We start from the raw sequence: 21,680 nt of genomic DNA on the forward strand, positions 1-21,680 counted from the left end.
TGAGACTATAGTTGGATATTTGAATAAATGTATCACTTTCCTACTATTTTGTTTTGAATACTTATGTTTTCTCTAAAACACCTTTGTTTGAAGCACTACTAGGTTCATTCTCGAAGTATACATGGTGCAAAATACAACCCAGGACATTAGCCTGAATATTGTGGCACAGTTCTTAGCAATATTGTAACCTCTAAAGAAATCAGTGAGCATAGTAAATTTTTACCATTATATCACTTTTACTAGATTTTTTTAAAAAACCAAGGTATATACAGCAGAGGGACCAGCCCAATATAGTTACTTTGAAATACGTTTTTTAGTTTTGGGAAGTTTCCTTTTCTTGGATGGATTGGGAACTATTTTTTTAACCTTAAGTGCCTGCAAAGCCAGATTAGGAGAGGCGAGTATGCAGCTGTCCCTTCTTCTTCGCTTGTGAGAAGGAGAGCTCTCTTCTGAGTTTGTTTCTGAGAGTTCTGTTTCTGGCATATCCATCAGATCAGTATCTGCACTTGCCAAGATCTGTTCAGTTCCGTGCTGAATCCATGGCACATCTAAGCTAGGTATTCGCGGAATAATCATTTTGACTTCTTCTGCAAAGGCATCTGCATTCCTCTTCAATCCTAGTGCTAGAACAGATGTTAAGCCAAGCACTGGTGCTAGGCTTTCACTGAGGCGTGGAACTTGGGCTGCTGGGGTTGCCCGACTTGCACTGAGTGGAATAAGGTGAGATGTAAGTAAGGCTGGTTTAGCAGATTTGCACACCAGCACAAGCAGCAATTCATTTTTTTCCAGAGCTTTAGTTACTTCATTGATCCCAATAGCAAGCTGGTTCCTGATTTGCAGGTTGGTCCATCCATGTGCTTTAGCATCTCCCATTTCATGCTCCTCTTGAAGTCCACTACTGTGGCATGGTTCTTTCCTTTGCTTTTCTTTTGAGCAGGGCTTCTTCCTCCTCCGAAGCTCTATCTTCTTAAACCCAACCCGTTTCATAGCTCCTTCTAAGCTCTCCAGTATGAAGTGCATATCTGCTGCATCCAAGGTACACCAGTGGAGATCATATGGACTATTCAAGGATGTCTTGACACTTATCTGCTTTGATTTACGGCCTGATCCCTTCCCTTCCTGATTGGACATCTTGATGTTCCTGTTATGGTTTCACCTTTAAGCTGTAAAGTAAAAGCAGTTGCAAGTACTGTGAACAAATCAGAAAAGTACAACATCTAGATGTATACAATTTATATGCCATACCTGGTTCTCAGTATATCTTTGCTTCTTGACCTATTACTAACATACCAAGTCAATATCACCAAGCTCTTGATTCACCCTCTTCTACAATGCTCAACTTCTAATGGCTATCAAATTTACATTGAGTGGGATAACCAGAACCTTAGAAGTCAGGAACATTCAAAATGATTTTAATGTGTTGAAAATGGAACAAAATATAACAATGCAATTTAACAGAGAAGTGTAAAGTTTTCCATTTAGGAAAAAAAATGCATCTGTATAAAATGTGATGTCTGGCTTAGCAGTAGTACATGCGGAAAAGATCTAAGAATTATAGTCACACACAAGTTGAATAAAAGTCACCACCCTGAGGTGGCTGCAAAAAAAAGCAAGCAACTTCAAGTTTCATCGATGGGAGAATAATTTCTAAATTGCAAGTAGCAATACTCCCACTTTATTCTGCACTGGTCAGATGTCATCTCCAATAATGCACCTAGTTGTGGACACTACACTTTCAGGAAAGATTCAAATAAACTGTAACAAATTGAAAGAGGAGAAACAAAGATGAGAAGGGAACTAGAAATTCAGTCCCTCCTATGTAACAGCAATGCAGACCTCAACAAGGATTAGTAAGGCATGCGTAAAGCATTCAAGCTTCCACTACTGTAGTTACGCCACATAATTATTTTGAATCCTTTGCTAACATACCATGTCAGTATAACTCACTTCCTGTTACAAAAACTTCTACAAGGGTCAATTTATAATGCTTTTCAAATCTGCATCAGGTGAGATAGCTAATTAATACCGTTAAGGAACAATCCATTGCAAGTGTCGACAGGAAAAGATGCGTACAAGCACTAGCTGGCTGGCAGAATGAAGAGTCCAGGTGCGGCAACGTGGATATGGCTACTTCAGAAAGCAAATGAGAAGGGCTATTTTTTATACTACTTCGTGTTTAAAAGAAAAACTGATCTGCCACACCAGGAAGAAACTTGCAAGCTCTCTCCGCTGGATCTGTTCTCGTAGGCAGCCCATCGCACTCAAAAGCCTGCCAACGTCTGACCCCCGCCTCCGTTTGCTGCCTTACTCCAGGTGGGGCCCCGCGCTCGCAGCGCAGCGCAGCGCAGCGCCGTGCCATACATGCTGGGGAGCAAGTGCCACAAAACGCAGCGGGGTTTGCTTTGGAGGCAAGACACGTGCGGTTACTCAGTCGCCACCCCGCAGCGCCCCAGCAAGCCGCCTCGCCTTGCAAAGCGGAGACCAACAGCGGCGCTCTGTCTGCCCCTAATTCGGCCCCATGCGCGTGGATACCCCCAGCATGCGCCGCTACTGGCTGGGGGGACACCGAGAGCGGTAGTCCAACGCCTCTGGAGAGCTCCGGCTTGGGGCATGGCGCCAGGTCCATCATAACCCCGAATCACCCGGCTGCACTCCCACGGCTTTCCCCGCGCACCGTCTTGCCCTCCACCCATCGCGACGGATCCGGCCCCAGCCGCTTACCGAACAGAGCACGCAGGAGCGACACTCTCACACCGCCCTCTTTTTCCCGGAGCTCGGCTGGGAGGAAAACGGAAGAACAGGCCGTCTCACGCCGGACTCGACCGGTCATGTTGCAGGCGGAGCCTAAGGAGGCCGAAGCAAAAGGCAGGCGCGCAGGCCGCAACGTCCACCTCCGCTGACCGCTAGAGGTCGCTGCGACCTCGCCGCTTTAGCGCAAGCCTGCTACGCTCGCAGGCAAGAGAACGGCGCAGTTGCAGCCCGAGGCATTTTGATGGCCGTGTTGCCACTCGAGCTTCCCTTTCAAATCTCCAGTTAATTATGTAGCTGTTAGGCCCTGCACTTGTTTGACGGCGTGTGGGAGAGGCTTGTGACCTGGGTTGCTAAGTATACAATTAACATTGGCTCCCAAACTACTACTGCATGTCTAACATTTCTGATAGGTTATAGGAAAAAACAAACGAAAAGCTGATTGCCAACCGTGATTTTGCTTTTGATTTTAAGGGATTCTCTGAGCATGTGCAGTTTTGCAATTTAACGTCACTTCCATCATAGCCCCAGGTTGACTGCTGGGATAAAATGGAGGTTGCTTGTGCTAAGCACATCCACTTGGGAATAAGTACCAACCTGTTCTCACTATGGTAGAAAAAATCCATGCCCAAGGCAGGGCCAAATATGTTATGCTCTTTTAAGGCAGAGCTGCAAATGGCATCTCCTGCCTCCTAGATGCACAAGTTACATGATTGCACTCAAAGCCAGCCACTTTGCTTTTGCCTCTGATGCAGAAAATTCTACTTTTGTCTCTCCATTTCCCTGGAAAAGATAATCGATAAGATGATGCAGATTTTGCTTTTTTTCCCATCACTGCCCAAATAATCTGTCTGAGGCAGGAATCAAAGGCTCTAAGTGTTTGTGTGCATGCATGCATTTGGTTAAAGGACCCTTAAGGAAACCCTCTTTGTAAAAATGGATGTCTGAACAGGGGAGAGGAGGGCATTTGGTTTCAAGGCCAAAAAAAAAAAAACACCCCTCCGGTGGAAAGATTTGAGGGAGGCAGCCGCAAGGAAAGTGCACATGGACAAAAAGCCAGCTAGTCCAGGGGAATCGGATGCAACAGAGATCAGTCATCAAGGCCCTAGTATCCTTTTTCAGCAAGTGCCATATTTTTTCTCACTACATGTAAAGTGATACCTTTCAATAGAATACTAAGCAGCTGACGCCAGTACATGAAACATGTTATGCCACGGTAAATTTGTGAGTCTTTAAGGTGTCAGGGCACTGTGGCTTTTTTGAACAGTTGCTTTTGTCACTGCATTCCTCCTATACCTTGTATGGTCTAAAAGGAGCATCTCCTTCCATATATACCCAAAGATAATCTGTGGCGGTCCTTCTCTGGGAGCCCTAGTGGCTAGCAAGGTTGCTACCAGGAAAATGGCAGTGCTCCAGCTGTGGAATCAGCTCCCCAGAAAGGTACACCTGGCATCAACTCTTCATTCTTTTTATTGCCAGGCTAAAACCTTTTCAATTTCCCAGTATTTCAATGTTTGAGTTGTTTCATTATATATGTAATATACTTTGCTTTTAATTTAACTGCTATAATGTTGTTACTGCCTTTGTAAACTTCTTGAGATGTCATTGAAATAATACATTTATATTTTATAAATATAAATAGCATTAATATACATAATAATTTATATTATTTATATAAACATTTATATAAATGTTTTAAATAAAAATTGAAAGTTTATTTCTTTGCTGGCCATTCAGAGTTGACCCTTCCCTCTACGAGGGAATGAGATTGTTCTGATCAAGACTGAGGTATCCAGCAGCCAACACAGGCAAGGACTGCCTTGCTTCAGGAAGGCCTCCGGATTCAATTGTAATTATGGTGGTGTGGATTCCTTCCTCCCAATCATCTTAGAGTCACCTGATTCCCTTTGGGAGTCTTTTCTGAAACAGAATGTGCTACCAGCCTCCCTTGGGAAGACACAAGAGCTTTCTGCCAGTATATAAAGGTCAACCCTGCAGAAGATGTTCCTCATTGCTCAGACCACTAGACTAGAAACCAAGGGTGGAAATTGCAAGGACTCTAATTTTGCCTAAATGTGAAGTCAAGAAACTTTCTAAAAGGATGTGATGTTGATTAGTGAAGCAGGCTGCCCCAGGACGTGGTGGACTGTCCTTCCCTGGAAGCTGTTGTAGGTGCAAGACTTCTGCATTGGAAAGGGGTGGATTAGATAACCTCCAGTTCGAAAGAACCATGATTCTGTACTATGGAGATGAAATTTATGAGTGATAGTGGCAGTCCAAGCTATCAATATCAAACACCCCTGTAGTGATTAAGGAAACTTTTCCATCTTGGATAACTTACAAGTCCTGATCCAAAAACAGGAAAGGGTCTTCAAATAGTTTTACGTGCATTTGGGGTATGGCAAGATCTTATGAAAAAGTAGCCCGTCTTTAAACTTATACAATGTATTAGAACATTAGCACCTGTTCAGCCCAGATGAGGTACTTTCAAATGCTTTATATTAATACCAAGGTACAGCAACGTAATGTATGCAGTATAGCGAGCAACTCACACTGCAAGAAATAGACACTAGATGGCACCAAATGAGTAGTTCGAATTCATTGTAAAGGAGTAAGTCCTACACATGAGATGAAGCCGCACTACATACAAGCAACACAAGGAGGCACTCCATTAGCAGTTCACATTCAGGCGTAGTTGTATGGGCTAGATCCGGATTTCGAAGAGTGCAACTAGGGCTGCCTCGAGAACCCTGTAATTAGAAGACAGAGCTTAGAAATATTTGTCATCCATAAGAAACAGAGCCACCAGGCAGATAAACACAAAGAAGAAAACGAGCTCTACTTTCACCATGATTTTGCTAGCGATCTCGCTCGCTCAACGTGTCCCGAGCGAGTCTGTGGCTACGATCCTGCGCAGGCGGTGCGCGTGCCGCCTCTCCCCCTCCTAGCGACTCGCGGAGGAGCGCGCTCCTAGCAAAATGTGCAGTTCGCATGGGGTGACGTCACAATGCCCTCGGGCCAATGAGAAGGTTTGCGTAGCCAAGCCGCCTAAAAGAGGCTGAGGGGCAGGATGAGAGGCTAAGATCCGGACGGACTTCGCGTCGAGCTTCTTTTTTCCACCAGCATGACCCTCCAGGTAAAGCAAACCTCCGGGGGAAAGCGGCGTTGCGCTTGGGCGGTGCACCTCCAGGGACGTCGGTGGTGTTAGATCCTCCAGAGCAGCCTTCCTTCCCCAACCCGGTGTCCGCCAGGTGTGATAGACATCAGCGCCCATCATTCCTAGTCACCTGGCGTGTGATGGGGCTTGCGGGCCAGAACATCTGGAAGCTCCAGATCGGAGAAGGAAGGCTGCTCCGGGGGTTGAGTTGTGTACCTGCGGCTCTTGAGCCCCAAGGAGACAAAGAAGGTTTTAGTGGCCTGGGTCGTTCCCATAAATATTTGTGGGCTCTGTCCGGCAGGCTCCAGAAGATGCTTTCTCGTCCGCCACCCCTGACGAGGCCTGCACAAGTTACGTAGTTGGGACAGTTCAAGACGTATGTTTACCTGGAAGTAAGTCCTATTGCGCTTAATAGGGCTTGCCCTCGGCTCAGGCAGCCGCCCAGTCCAATACTAATTACTTCGAAGTAAGCCTCTGAACTCAGTGGGATTTGGTCCCTCCTAGACTTGTTTAGCAGGGTTGGGTAGAAGGTAGATAGCCAGATATTTGGGGCTCCAAGTGTCAGAAGCCCCTTTCAGCATGTCCAGATCATCTGGAGTTTCTATTTTCTGCTCATCCTTGATCAGTAGCAGTTTAGGGAGAACCCATTGGACCCCGGAAACTTTACAAAACCATCTTCCACACCACCCCTCTGTCCATGAAATAAAGCTGCAAGGGTCCTGATGGCCACAGCTAAATCTGATCTTCCTGGATTAGCTGGCTTTTTGCCCACATGTGCATCACCTCATGCTGCACCCCAGTCTTTCTGCGTGAGTTTTTAAATCAAATACCCTTCTCTTCCCTGCGCATACATCCCTTTGTACAAATGGGAGAGTTCTTAGAAAACAGTGTCCTTTAAAGATACAAACGTATAAGAGATAATGCTACGGGTTGCAGAACCTAGTATTTCAGTATTAAAAGTGCAGTACTACAAATATGAGAAAGGGTGCTGAGAGCAAGAATGGAATTGTTGCCAGAGGAAAGGGAGGCTTGGTTGCTGAGAAATAGTAACTGAAAGGAGAAAAACAGCATTTGGAACTGTAGCAATAAGTTTCAGTGAGTCTAAGATAGGACAGTATGAATGAGTTGCAGTATGATGAAAGAAATGAAAAAAAGAAGAAGAATTTCCCCTATTTTACAACAGGCCTACATTCCATAATAGAACACAGTAAGCCACTGTTTCATATCAATGCTGTATTAACTTTGTTTCTTCTGCTGAATATTTATGAGGAGGTCCATTGTGGGAACTTAATTTTGACAATCAAATATTTGTGTGTTTTGAATGCGTTGATTAGAGTCTAGATCTTAGTGTGGGCTCCCTGCCCATTTGGAAAGCTTTGTTGCTAAATTGTTTCTGGGTGCTTCTGCAGTACGCTTCTTTCTGAAACACGTTCCTTATTACATGACGCTCAACCCAATCTTTATTTCTCGTTAAATCATGGAAACAAGCCTGACCACAATTGTGGTCTTTGGTGTTGCATGAGCTTTACACAACATAACACATTCCACTGCTCATATAGCAATGGATCTGCACAGAGTTCTCACAGTAGGAATCACCTCCCTCAATAGAACAATGTATCTATTGGAGCATAAGTGTACTGAATGGGAAAAGAGTAATGAAAGGGGTGGGTAGGGATATATATATGATCTTGAGCATATATAAATATTTCAGACCAATGCAACAGCTGTACCAACTCCTTCCAATACATATTGAAGCAGCTTTTCCCATCCTGGTGTCTCTCTGATGTATTAGAGTACAGCTCCCATCATTCTCAACTAGATTGGGAAAGTCTGCTATAAAGCCACCTTGGAGAAATATGAGCCTAGAAAGTGGAATGTCTCTTATAACCTCTTGGCTATGTTGCAATGGACCAACATCACCCTAAACTAGCAGAAAGTATACTGAATATATCCTTATCTTTGTTATGAAATTAATGCTACCAGGAGAAAGTGAAACTCCAAAATATATATGAACAGAAGGGCAGCCATGCTGGATCAGACCAAAGGTCCATCTGAGACAACATTCTGTTCACTCAGCAGTCAAACAGCTCCCCATGGGACACCCACAAGCACATAAATGCAACTATACCCTTCCACCCATGCTCCCCAATCACTGGTGTGCATAGGCATACTGCCTCTGGCTGGGGAATGCTGGGACCTGTTTAAACATGCATAGGATTTCACACTCATCTTGTATAAATTTGTCTAATCTTTTAAAGCCATGCAAATTCCATTGTGGTGAAATCCACCTCTTGACTTTAAAACAACAGCAACAAAAAGTGGTGTTTCTTTTCTTTTTTTTTAAGTAGGTCAGTGGTAGAGCTACACAAATGATATAACTGGTCGGCCAGCTGTGGTGTATGGCTTCATAAAGAACAGCTAAAACTGTAAATCCTGGAAGCTGACAAAAGAGAACTAAAAATAGCCTTTCCAATCCCATTTATAATTGTAACTGTTCTTGTTCTTAAAAGATTGTGGCCGGATTTTCTTGGCAGTCATTCACCAAAATTCATACCTCTTTCTGCAATCACTTAATTGCATTCTTATACTCTTAGGAGCTATTAAAGCTGATGTGGACATCAAAGGTGCACAGTAGATTTGACAGGACTGTAGTAAAAAGAAGATATTTTCAACCAGAAGCCATAGCTGCCTTCCACAAAAATTAAGACCCTTTCTTCTTTGACCTTGGTTTCCTAGAAAACAGATCTGCTGTCTTTCTGTCTTACACCCTATGTTCAATGAGCAGAGAAATTAGATTGACTATTGTGCACAATTATGCAATACAGGAGTAGCAAAATTTTGGAATCTACGGGTGCATTCAGCAATTTGAAATCGTGTCCTGGGAAACACCACAAAATAATTGCTATGGAAGGGAGGCTAGTCAGAAAGGACAATTTGCTCAAATGACAAGGTAGGTCTGAACCGCAACATACTAAAAAAAAATAAAATAAAAAAATTATTTGATCCACAGGTTCAACTCCAACAGAAACTTATTTCATAGAAGACAAATTCTTTTTCCCTCTCCCTGACCTGGCAGCCCTATTTTCTCCCTATCCTTTTCTCTTTCACTCTGGATCACCATTGTCTCTCATTTTCTCTCTCCTTATCACCCACCCCCATCCATCTGCCGTTTTTTATTCACATGTTTTTCATGTGTTCACCATGCATGCAGGCACTCGAGGCCTTCCCATCTCTTATACCCACAGTAAAATGGACACCAGGGAAGGTATGTCGCAGAGTTTTAAAGTTAAAATGAGAGCAGTGCATTCACAATTCTTAAGTCTCAGAAAGCTAAGATTCCAAGGAAAAATGAAGAAACCACATGGTTTACTTAATATCTTTCACACTTCGGTGCAAAATCTAAACTGGCATCAGCTTTCCATCCATCAGTAGGCACGGAAACTAGTTAAGATAAACCCTAGCCTTTTTAATCACTCAGTCAGCTCAGTTAAGTATTAATGCAGGTTTAGTTGTCCTATTAAGGCTGCAATTCTATAAGAGAGAACAAATTCAGACAGTCATAGAGTTGTTGGGAGGATAAAATGGAGAGGAAGGTTATGTAAGCCTGCTTGTGTCCTGGCAGGAAAAATACAATAAATAAATAAAATCCTATGCCTGCTTACATTGGGTTCGGCAGATTTAGGCATGGGCAGGCAGGCATTGCAGTGATTCTGCCTCTACTGGGTGGGTGGCTTCAGAAGAGGTGCTTGGGGATCCTGCTTCGCCCTTGGACTCTACAGTATGGGGTTCCTCGGGGCCAGTCCTGTCCCCCATGCTACTTTACATTGACTGAAACCACTGAGGGGGGTCCTCTGGAGTTTTGGAGTGCCTTGTCTTCAGTACGTGAGGATATGCAGCTCTATTTCTCCTTTTCAACTTCAGCAGTTGAGGTTGTGAATGTGCTAAATTGGTGCCTGACTGCAACAGTGGACTGAATGAGGGCTAACAAACTGAGGTTCAGTGCAGGCAAAATGATGTTGCTGTTAGTGGATGGTTCCTCTGGCCAGATGGGGGTGTTCAGTCTCTTCTGGATAGGGTTGCCTTCTCCTCAAAAGAATAGGATTGTAACTTGGAGGTGTTCCTTGAATCATTTTTGTTACCTGAGGCCCAGGTGGCCTCAGTGGCATAGAATGTCTTCTACCGGCCAAATGTCTTTGGCTGGTGGCCCAGCTATGCCCCTATCCAGACAGGGGTAGGCTGGTTTCTGTGAGCTATACTCTGGTAATCTTGAAGTTAGATTACTGCAATGAACTTTACATAGGACTGCCCCTGAAGATTGTTTGAAATCTGCAGCTTGTGCAAAATGTGGCAGCCAGATTAATAGCACCACATCATACCAATTCTGGGCCACTTACACTGGCTGCCTGTATGATTCCAAGCTGCTGGTTTTAACCTATAAATAGCTTGAGGCCACAATATCTGATGGAATGCCTCCCCTAACCACATACCATGATAGATGCTACAATCAAAATTAGAAGCCTGCCTCTGATTGCTACTTGCACAGTCAGCTGGTAACAAGGAGAACGTCCTTCTCAGTGGCAGCCCCCAGTTGTGGAACAAGCTCCCCACTGAGTCCCACCTGGTGCCAACTCTAATGTCTTTGTGGCATTGGACAGACTTCAGTGGAAAACTTGGTCTATCTATGACACAACATTTAATTAGGTTTAATATTATATTGGAGCATTATGTCAGTTGCTTAACGGACCTTGTGATTTAATTTGTGTAAGCTATTACAGTTTTTAAAAATTGGATTTATATTTTCTACTGCTAGTTTTATTATGTTTTTGGTGTTAGCTGTATATTATAATGCATTTTTGTGCTGTTGTAAACCTAGAGAACATCAACTGTTGGGTGGCATAGAAATAAAATAATTGTGAACGAGCTTTCATTAAAGTTCTAGAAGGGATGAGCATCACGGAATTAATAGTGTATAGCATTACGTGCTTTTCTTGTTACCTTGCCGAACTAATAAAACTGGCTGAAGCAAAACAAACCCTTGTCCCCAAGAGCTATACAATGGCAAAGAAATAATGCCCAAGGCCAAAGCAGACATCCCAGCCTGCTGAGGGAGCAGATATTGAAGACAGCTGGGAGAATGCCAGCTCTTCAGGAGCTGCATTGCAGCTTTTGCACACATGCCTAAATTTATGCAGCGCTGGAGCAATGAGCTTGCATGGATCAACTGCTGTATGGGATGCTGTTGCACACTTAATTCTCTTGTCCCTCCTTTTGGGAGAAAGGAAATGAACTTCTAATCTGCTTTCATTTACCTCTCCCCGCTCCACTGCTTCACTACCACTTAGAACCATATGGCTACATTTTGGTTTGCTGGAACTGCAGCAGACTAGTCATTGCCAATCTTTTTATTGTGAGAGATCTGTCTTCCATCTCCTAAGTCCATAGTTTATGTTGGCGATCAAGAAAAGAACATTGTTACTCAAAATTTCACCTGAACAGTTGCTACTGCCTTAATCTTACTCTTGCTTCTGGCAGTTCAGTGATGAACTCGATTTAATTACCTCTAGCATGGCATTCATTCAGTGATGAATTCAGTTTAATTACCTTACCTACTTCCTAGCATGGCAAATGCACTCCTTCTTTCCCTTTGTTCCCGAAGGAGGGTTGCAGAACTAATCCAATACAACACGCTGTTGTTGGCCTGCAAATCCTATTATCCCTCCCCATTAGCTATGCTGGCTGAGGCTGGTGGAACTTGCAATCCAACAGCATCTGAAGGGCCACACAATCACTGCCCCACTGCACAGCATTTCCCCATATTCTTTGCAAGTAGCAAGACTTGGCAGGGTGATGTGGGTGTGTGGGTTGGGTCAGGATGAAGACCGATGCAAGGCAAGAGCAGGCCTTTGAGGAGTGGTAGCTTCGCCTGAAGGCTCAGCTTTTTATACCCTGCAAAATGCTTCCCTGCTTATTTAATATTCATACCCCACTGGGCCATGAAGCTCACTGGGAGACTTTGGGCCAGTCATTGAATCTCTGCCCAACCACAGATAAGAGACATAGCTGTATGAGCCTGTCTTGGTTGCTTAAGTAGTTGAAAATTCAGTTTTAAATCCCTAGTGAAACGTTATGACTTGATAGTTGTTTATATTTCATACTGAATTTAATGAATTGCATACTGCCCAGAGAGCTTTGGCTTTGGTACAGAAATAAAATGAATGAATATAAAACAAACGACTGGTTCAAATGAAAGAACAGAACTAAGAAAGTAAGTACTGGACCACTAGAATGCAGTATGTGTTCCATGAAAAAAGTCAAGGAAGCATCATATTCCCTGGCAGCCATTTTTGACCCTTATAAAACTAAGATATATTCACTGTTTTGTTTTGCTTTTCTTTATCAGGCTGACTTCAATAATGCAGCAGAAAGTGTTAAAAAATTAAAGACCAGGCCAACAGATGATGAACTGAAGGAATTGTATGGGCTCTACAAACAGTCTACTGTGGGAGATATTAATACTGGTAAATTTGTGCATGTTCCACATTAGTTATTTTTGCCGTATCCATTGCAGTCTTCAAAGGTGTTTAAGCTGATACTGTGCTTTGTCTTTTGACAGAGTGTCCTGGAATGCTGGATTTAAAAGGCAAAGCCAAATGGGAAGCGTGGAATCATAAGAAAGGTTAACATTCTTCTGAAATGTATTCTGTGAAGTCATTTTTCTGTGAGAATGAGGCATGGACATAACTGGTAATTTTTTGTTACAGGTTTGTCAAAGGAAGATGCCATGAATGCTTATATTTCCAAAGCAAATGAGATGATTAAGAAATATGGAATTTAGAATTAGACTAATTCGAAGATGACAGCATTACTAATTTCTAGTTCAGCATGAAACTTTACCAGGCATGAGTTATTTAACTGTGCCCATTATGGGACTGACTGCCTTCATTTATAATAAATTTTTTACTTAGGAATAACTTGTTTTGTTTTTATTGTTAACATTCATAAGTCAGGTCTCTTAAAATTTCACATGCATTTGTGCATTGTCCAAGTCCATTTTAAACATGCAATTTTAAACAAATATACCTCTGGATTTGCTTTATACCTTGGATTTCCAAATAGGTGATAACAAAAGCCAGATTCAGTGAAGAACTGCAAACATTTGCAACTTTCGCTGGGCAGAGTTGTGTGGCCAGTTGCAAGAAATATTGTTAGTGCTTTTGTTCTAAATAATTTCACTGATGAATATATCTGCAATGCCAGATCTTTGCAAAGTATGGCTTGTAGTTGGGTTAACACTCTGGATTGTTTCCCTCTCGAAAACCCAGTATTCTGGATTCATACATCACAACTAATAACCCAGAGACAGGACATGCCTGTGTTTACAAAAGTGAATATGAAGTGGTGCACAGTGGGTAAGAAATGGCACATAACTATTGGTTGTTGAACCCATGGTTGGTCCTTGCATACAAACTAAGTCATTATGTCTTGGGGTCAAAACAAGAACTGTATTAAGGCTTCCTTAAATTGAATTCACTTGTAAATGAACCCCTTTGACTAAAGCACAGGTTATATCTGAATAATCATGCATTAGTTTAGGCTGTGCCTTTCAGGTTGGTGAGGGTGATTATATAAATGATGTATTACCAATTTTGCAAAATGGATATGCATGACAGAACAACATTAGAATAACCATCAATGCACTTCATATGGTAAGTCTCATTTCAATGCAGTCTTAGAGCTTTCATGAGTCTTTCCTTTGCATTTAACATTAACATATTTTCTTTGTGGGTTCTTAATAGATATCCATTCTGTGGCATGCTCTGGATTGAGAGACAGTGTAGTTGTTAGAGTGTTGAACTGGGGCTCAAAAGATCCAGGTTCTAGTTCCCACTTGGCTATCAAACACTTTGGAATCCTCAGCCTAAGCCACCTCACATAGGAGTTATGAGAATAAAATGAAGATGAGGACTATGTAGCTGCCTTGGGTTTCTCACAAGAAGAAAAAAAATATGGGATATAAATGTAGTATGCTGAACCTGCCTTAAAGGAATTTCACATATCAGTGGATTCCTACATAGGAACAGTTCTGTCCTTACTGTTCTCAGCCATGTGCTTTTATTGGTATCTTGGCCATCTTGTGATGTACTCTTTCTGTTTGGTGGGTGCATGGACATCTCTTGGGACTGGGGGATGAAAATCAACCTAATTGCTTTTGAGAGCTGCATAAGCTTATGGAATTTGAGATGAAAGACGGGAGTCTATAGATGGTTTTGCATGTCACAACAAGCCACACTTGTTCCCCAAAATCTTGCTGGCTGAATACACCTTGTTTCCTCTCCCCAACATAATAATAAGTCTTTGTTGCTTACCATGGGATTTTCCACAGAAATACCTTTTTGTGCTTCAATAGCATACTGGAAGGGCCTTCATTGGTTTGCTATCTTTTTTGTGGGGGCAGGGAGAGAACAGATGTGCACAAACTCTTCCATGATTTTTTTTTAAACTGTAGGTACTTGGGAAGGTGGTAAAGGCACCTGCTATAGGAGCATGGGCTGTAATAGCTGCCAAGCCTCAGATTTCCTTTTAAAATAGATTTTTGTTTTTGTTTTTTTGCAAGGCTACTCAGTGTTTTTTTTTAAATGGGCATATACACATATGTAAATCCACAAGGCACAATTCATTAAATGCCTTTCCAAAGGATAATCTGCCATGGATGTGTTTCCATGCAAGAGTTAAAAAGTCCTGTGCAATGAGCAAAATAATTGATTCTGCTTCAAACTACAACCAGTTATTTTGTAACAGTGAAACAGCATCCAATTACTGTGTGAATTAATTCCCATGGCTATCATATTGTACTGGTACTGTCTGAGGCCCACAATAGAAGCTTCTAGACCTTTTTGTAAGGAAAAAGAATAATTAGGCAAGATATGGGGACATTAGCATTAATATAAAGCAGATCCCTGGAAGCTCAATGGTGGTATTGAACTTGTTGTGCAAGTCACATCCAAGTTCTACCCAGTCTTTTTACTAAACTCTGAATGGGGAGGGAAGTGTTGAAACAATCAAAGTCTTTGTTAAGTGGATTTTTGAACACATTTGGTAAATAAGATTCTTGTAGAATACTATTAAACTCTTCAAAGAAAGAGTGTTATAAAAGTGTGTTGGCTCAGATCCAAAGCACAATTGTTAGGAATACTTAAGTTGAAAACTTATATTTCAATTTGTTTCTGAAGGACTTATAGAAACCAGAGCTCTCAGCCTCTTTCTTTGGAACTGAGTTAGCAAGTCTTTTCTTGGCTCTTTGGTTCTTCAAACAGGGTACCCTTCCAGCAATTTCAGTGTTATTCTGATCTTTTATGGCTGGTGCAATTTTTGGATCCCAAGAACTGGTTTGTTCACTATAGTAAAGCTATGTACCTTACTTCTTGGAGGAGTGTAAGATTTCAGGAATTTTAATGTAATACTAGGATTTATTTACAAGTACACTAAGTGAGCATAGGAGGAAGACAGCATAATAGTTCTACAAACAGTGGATCTACTGCTTTTACAACAGATCACCAAATTCTATATCCCTAAATTATTTTAGTTTACATTTCCTAGTACAATATATCTCATGTAATAACCCAGAATATGGGTTCTTGCCTTACCTAGAATTTAGCCATTATTTATCTGCCAGATGGTCACACAAAGCACAGGTTGTGCTTTTCAACAATTTCCCTCATTTGCCCGCTTCTTCCCTGTAACCTTGAATGCCTTTGCAGCACTGTAGTACTGTCATATAGAGTGGCAGGTGGTGTATTTTTAGCATGCCTCTGTAGCTTAACAAAACAACCTGGGTTAGCACATAACAACCCAGAATTAAAACAGCCCAGAATTCATATCCCAACAACAAACTTATTTTCCTAGGTGATTCAAAGAGAGGAACCCATTTCAGGTTCACATGAACAACCACCTGGGATTCAACAACCCATACTCAATCTATATTTGGGGTTGTCATCACATGCTAACCAGTTCTCTTTCTTTTCCCCAATCTCCTTGAAAACTTTTTCCTGTCTCCCTGCTCTGCAGGAGTTGCCTCTGCTGCTATGAACAGTATTCATGCTGATATTATTTCACATATTCTATATGCATCTGATAAGAGCTGTGAAACAACAATGTAAATTAATTACATTTATGTATCATAACATCCTATTCAGATAAATTGGTTGTAATTGCTCTTAACAGGAATAGATTCAGAACAAAGGAAGAATTGACACCACGTGAAATCACTTTTGACAGTTAAGGTGGGGAATGACATACGTCCATAAAACATAGACTAGGTTTACACAACATGACTCTATGTGGGTGACAAATGGCAATGGATTGTGTCTCTTTTAGAAGAGCCCAGTCAACTTTAAAAACATGCACAGATTGAGTATTTAGTGCAATGGTAGCAATTATATATTGGTAACTGCAGCTCCATAAAACCCTTTATATACTTCCTTGTTTGCAGTAGACACAACAACATGGTTGAATCAGGCTTCTGGGTCACATTTGGCTCTCAAGAATTTCCCTCACAAAGCTCCAGTTCTGGGAGAAGAAGGCATTAATACCAATTGTATGGTCTCTGTGTGCTCATGTGTGTATTTTTACCATCATATATGATAATGTAGTCAAATCATTTAATTTGCATATGGGAATTTCAACAAAAAAATCAAAATGAATTGTACTTAGAATTTTGTCCTCTCTTTTTAGAACAAAGAGGCAGTGAATTTGTGTATAATTTCATTCACATAGGTTGTTCACAAATCATTTCAAGAGTTGTTGAGTGATATCTCCCCTTTCATTGCTTTGGGGTTCCCATGAGAAGTGACCCTGGGAAGGGCTCTACTTAAGGCAACTTCTGTTAGGCATAATTAGGAAAGGAACTGAAATTAAGATTTCTAATATACTTACCTTATGCAAAATGTATGACATGATCACACTGGGCAAACTGTATAGTTCTGATCGCTGCACCTAAAAATGATATTGTAGAGTTGGATAGTTGCCAAAAAGAGTGAAGAAAATTATCAAGGGGCCAGAGCAGCTCCATTATGAGGAAAGGTGTGGGACTGTTCATCTTAGAGAAAAGGTGAGTAAGAAATATACATGATAGAGGTGCATAAAACAGTGTATAGAGAACCTTTTACCTCGGATAAAGTTTCCATACATCACTTGGAGACCATCCTTGCTATTTGCTATGAGTTTCACTTTATAGATTTATAGCTTTTGACAAATATAGGGTTGGATGAGGTATAAAGAAAGTTTGGATTTCCGTTTCAAAACTTGGTAAGAATTTCTGGCAGTTTTTTACAGATTTACTGGGGTCACAGAATCTCCTCTGCATTCAAACTCTTGTGGGGCACAGTCAAACTACCCTTTGTCAATAAATTAGCCATCCTTTTTACACCCACTGGCTCCATACACAAAGTAACCTTTGACATAGAGTATGCAACCAAGTCAGCAATGTGCTCATCATGCAACTAGCTACTCTTTTGCAATGAGTGAGATTACTACTTCTGTTACAGTTGTTTAGTAGGTGCCATTGAAAACTTGTAGGGCCTACTTCTGAATAAGAATGAATATGATTGCATGTTAAGACCCACAATTCTACAGTAATGGCACAACCATGTAGGTACTTAGGAGCAAATAAAATGTATTAAAGACAAGTGCTCTATGCTGTATGATATAACAGTGTGAAATTTCTTGTCCAGAATTCTCCATTCATGTGCTGGCCTTTAGGAATGGACTGCGCTACCAGTGGGTCCCTGGGACAGCTAGGATCACGTGCACTGACTGCATGGGAGGTGGACATGTAGCTATTGAAGAACGCCTGCCGTTGTGCAAATCAAGGGACTGCGCGCTACTCTAGATAAAAAATCACAACTCCACATGTTGTGAATCAGGTTGAGCATACAACCTACTAATGTTCCTGCTACTTGGAACATTATATTCTGTGGCCTCATCACTGCAGAACAATTGGTCCCAGAATGCCACTGTTTGTGCTTCTAGCATTTTGAACGCTGGTTGAACTTTCACCTGATGCTGCAGTTTGTGATCTATATATGGGATAGTTCTACCTCAAACAAAACTGTGGTATATACCGCCATCTATCCTCTTAACATGAGAAGATAAGAGCTATGCTGGATCAGAGCAAAAGTCCATCTTGTTTAGCATTCCTCTGACACAGCAGTAAATGAATTGTACATGGGAAACCAGCAAGGAGAACATGAGTGTAAAAATATCCTCTCACCCATGTTCTCCAGCAACTGGTGTACATAATCTCTGATACTGGAGGTAGCATATAGCCACCAGGATAGTTGCCATTGATAGTCTTCTCCATGAATCTGTCCAGTCCTCATCTAAAACCATTCAAATGGGTAGCCACCACCTGTATCCTGGTTTGCAGGTACAGGAAAACAGTTTAGTTTAGCTCAGCATCAGCCCTGTTGTGGATTGGATGCTACCTCATCAACACTGAGAACTGCATCCATTGCAAAGTGTTCCTTACAAACGTAGTGGTCCTTTCATGTCATCTCTGGAGAGCCCTGTTCCAAGGTAAGGGAATGACAGGAAAAATTCCTACCATTCTCTTAACAGTCATTCACATGCCAAAATGTCATGCTTATCAAGTAAAGGCTCCCATTTTATGTCCCATGTGGAACAAAAGGACAAAACTGGACTTTAAGATCAGTGAAACAGAGGAAACAGTCAACATGCATGTAAATTCAGGCATTTGAAAACTATGAAACAAGGGGAGTTTTTCAGAATCTGATCAACGAATCCATCCATATGGATGGTTCTTTAAAAGACCATTCCAGGACAAATAGGTACCTGTTATAAAAGCATGGTTCAAAACCTGAGACTTTCCAGCTTGCAGACACTGCCATCTTCTGGACATTCAACTACAATGTGGTTAGAAAAGACTAGTGTGGTGAAGCTGCTATTCTCACATCTGCTTCTTGATAAAAGACCTTCATTGTGTACTGTGATAAAACCAGAACATTTGAAGCAGGTGGACTTTTGTTTAACATGTGGGAAACATGTGACAGGAAGCTGGGACCAATTGTGTCCCCATGGTATATCAGGCACTAAAACACGAAACACATACCAGCTTCAAACACCATGTTATTACTTGGATATACTGTTGTGTATAATGATAAGCAGCCCTGCGACAAGATTTACAAGGTATTCTGTGCTGATTAAAATTACAGTGTGACACTCAGCAAGTTAGAGCTGTAGGTAAATGAAAGACACATTTTTTCATGATTGATATAGAATCTGAAAAGATGACAGGACAAATTGATAAAATTGTTGTCTAAAATTCTATTTAGCTTTGTTAATATAAAAACTGTCTAGTTTCTCTTCTTCCCTTGGCACTGACCAAGGAATCTGTGTTTCAACTATGGGTGGAAATAGATCTGAGTAACAGGTAGATTTTATATTGTCAAAACTAGGGGAATCAACTGTTATTGCTTGGTTTTCTTCTTCCCAGCAGTTTCAGGAGTAGTCTAAGGCAGTGATGGCAAACCTTTTAGAGACCGAGTGCCCAAACTGCAACCCAAAACCCACTTATTTATCGCTAAGTGCCAACACTACAATAAAAACTGAAAACTGAGGTCTTAGTTTAGAAAAAACAACTCACGGCCAGCCCAAGCAAATATATATATATCCTTGGCAGAACACTGATCCGCCATGCAAAAGTTCGGACGAGTCATGGCTAATGAGTCGCGGATTGTGACATCATCGCTTGGCGCCGCTACTCCTTTCTGAGCATGCACATGGCTGCTGGGGCGATACTGAGGAAACTTGGCTCACATGCCAACAGAGAGGGCTCTGTGTGTCCACTGTGCCATGCGTGCCATAGGTTTGCCACCACTGGCCTAACCCTACCCTGGTGCACTCCCCTAACCCTAATATAGGGCTAAAGTTCCATTAAAATGAGGGCAATTTTGAAAACGTCTTCCTTGAGTAGCATTTTCAGCACAGCTCATCATTTCTGCCCATTCTAAACAAATTCCAACCCTCAAAATCATGCCAGGACACCTCCTTTTTCTAACCCAAACCCAGTGATGGTGAACCTTTTAGAGACCGAGTGTCCAAACTGCAACCCAAAACCCACTTATTAATTGCAAAGTGCCAACACTACAATCAAACCTGAAAGCAGTCAGTCCAAGCAAATATATATATATCCTTTGCAGCGCATTGACCAGCCATGTGAAAGCTCGGACAAGTCGTGGCTAATGTGTCGCGGCTTGTGACATCATCGCCTGGCACCAGTACTCCTTTCTGAGCATGCCCATCGCCCCTATGTGCACTGTTATCCAATGCTCGGCTGCTGGGGCAATGCTGGGGCAACTTGGCTCATGTGCCGAGAGGGCTCTGCATGCCATAGGTTTGCCACCACTGGTCTAAGGTATAATCGGAAACTATCCTCAACCACCCCTTGAGCCTTATTTGAGTGACTGCAAATCTCTCCTATCTGGTTGCATCTTAAATACAGAGTTCATGACTTCAGCATTAAGTCAGCCCGGGGTTCTTTTGCTTTCTTTTCCTATTCTTGAACCCCCACTCTGCCAACCTGCTTTTTGTACCACCTAGAGCCCTCAAAAATCAGAACATGTTTTAAGACTTTTGAGTGGGTCAAACAAAGGAGTTACCCTGATGGGGATTTTAGACTTTTTCTTGTGGCCAGGAGATCCAGCTAGACATTCTGATAAAAACAGGATCACTATATATGAATTATCAGAAGGTGCATGCTGATCTTGGAGAGCGCCTTCTTCAAACTTGCAACCTGGCTACAAAGATTTATTAACCATAGGCAATATTCTGTACTGCCCTTGCACTATTGTTAATGCAACAGGTACCAGCACTTTCTGAAGCAATAGAGCTCACAGAAAGGAGTTGGAATCTAGCAATGAGCATTGCTGCACACATCTGAAAGTATGTCAAGACTCATTAGTTACTGGTGTGTTAGCAGCTTGTTCCCCTGGTACAATAGAACTAGCAAAAACAATGTGGCTTTTCTATCGGATTCTGTCCCAAATTAACTATTCTACAAGCCATAAAAATTGCACTGATTAAAGCTTCCAAGTCATCTTCAGGGGAAACAATACACTCATTGAACTGTGGGGAGGTAAGTTCAGGAAAGAAACATTAATGAAGTGTGTGGGAAAAAGCTAAGTGTGGGGGCTAAAATGGGATGGTTAAAAGTTTTGTTCCAGATTGTAATTTTTAGGTGGATTAATAATAGTTCAACAGGGTTCAGTGTTTTTACAAGCAGTTCAGAAATTCTGGAATTAAGGGGGGCATGATAAAGCTATATACATCTGGAGCCGGATCTTCTATTAAGGATGGGGCAAATTTTCACCTGCAAAACTTTTCAAAGCAAAAACTGGGACGTCAAGGCACTGGGATGTTCAAAACCCTCCTTTGTTTACCTTACTCATGTGTTTGTGTATTCCTTTGTCGCTGCTTCTATTCTCAATATGCAGGTGCCATTATTGTTTTTACTTACAGCAACAACCCTTCCTATCGAGAGCAGATGGCAAGGCCAGGGGAGGAAATCGGGACTCACGGCAAAGAGTGGAAGGGCCGGCGATGGACACGAGGGCAGGCGCGTCCGGCCTGGTTTCCAACTGGAGTGGCGCGGGAGCGACTGAGGGTCAGAGCGCTGCTCGGGGAGCCGCTCCCGAGGCCCCACTCACGTAGGCCCAGCACGGCGCCGCCCAGGTGGCTTAAGCCCGACCTCCTCGTCGCC

General features: G+C 42.1%; 2 protein-coding genes across 5 annotated transcripts; one reads left to right on the forward strand and one right to left on the reverse strand.

Annotated features, from left to right (window-relative positions):
• Positions 1-212: 212 nt before the first annotated feature.
• On the reverse strand, positions 213-21,578 carry RPP38 (ribonuclease P/MRP subunit p38). Of its 4 annotated transcripts, none has more exons than XM_044424650.1 (3): positions 21,498-21,578; positions 16,838-16,897; positions 213-1,163 (listed from the first exon to the last, which is right to left on the reverse strand). In XM_044424650.1, exon 3 carries the CDS (start codon positions 1,129-1,131, stop codon positions 295-297), a length of 837 nt encoding a protein of 278 aa, XP_044280585.1. In that variant the 5' UTR covers positions 1,132-1,163; positions 16,838-16,897; positions 21,498-21,578; the 3' UTR covers positions 213-294. The 4 variants fall into 4 exon arrangements, with proteins under 4 accessions (XP_044280585.1, XP_044280582.1, XP_044280583.1 ...); XM_044424647.1 differs by having other exon boundaries at positions 21,438-21,559; XM_044424648.1 differs by having other exon boundaries at positions 21,361-21,554.
• ACBD7 (acyl-CoA binding domain containing 7) lies at positions 5,859-12,873 on the forward strand. The gene is made up of 4 exons (XM_044424651.1): positions 5,859-5,884; positions 12,306-12,423; positions 12,519-12,581; positions 12,667-12,873. Exons 1-4 carry the CDS (start codon positions 5,873-5,875, stop codon positions 12,738-12,740), a joined length of 267 nt encoding a protein of 88 aa, XP_044280586.1. The 5' UTR covers positions 5,859-5,872; the 3' UTR covers positions 12,741-12,873.
• Positions 21,579-21,680: the final 102 nt, after the last annotated feature.

Source organism: Varanus komodoensis, unplaced genomic scaffold (genome assembly GCF_004798865.1).
Source record: "Varanus komodoensis strain SLA01 unplaced genomic scaffold, ASM479886v1 scaffold15, whole genome shotgun sequence".
NCBI lineage: Eukaryota > Metazoa > Chordata > Lepidosauria > Squamata > Varanidae > Varanus > Varanus komodoensis.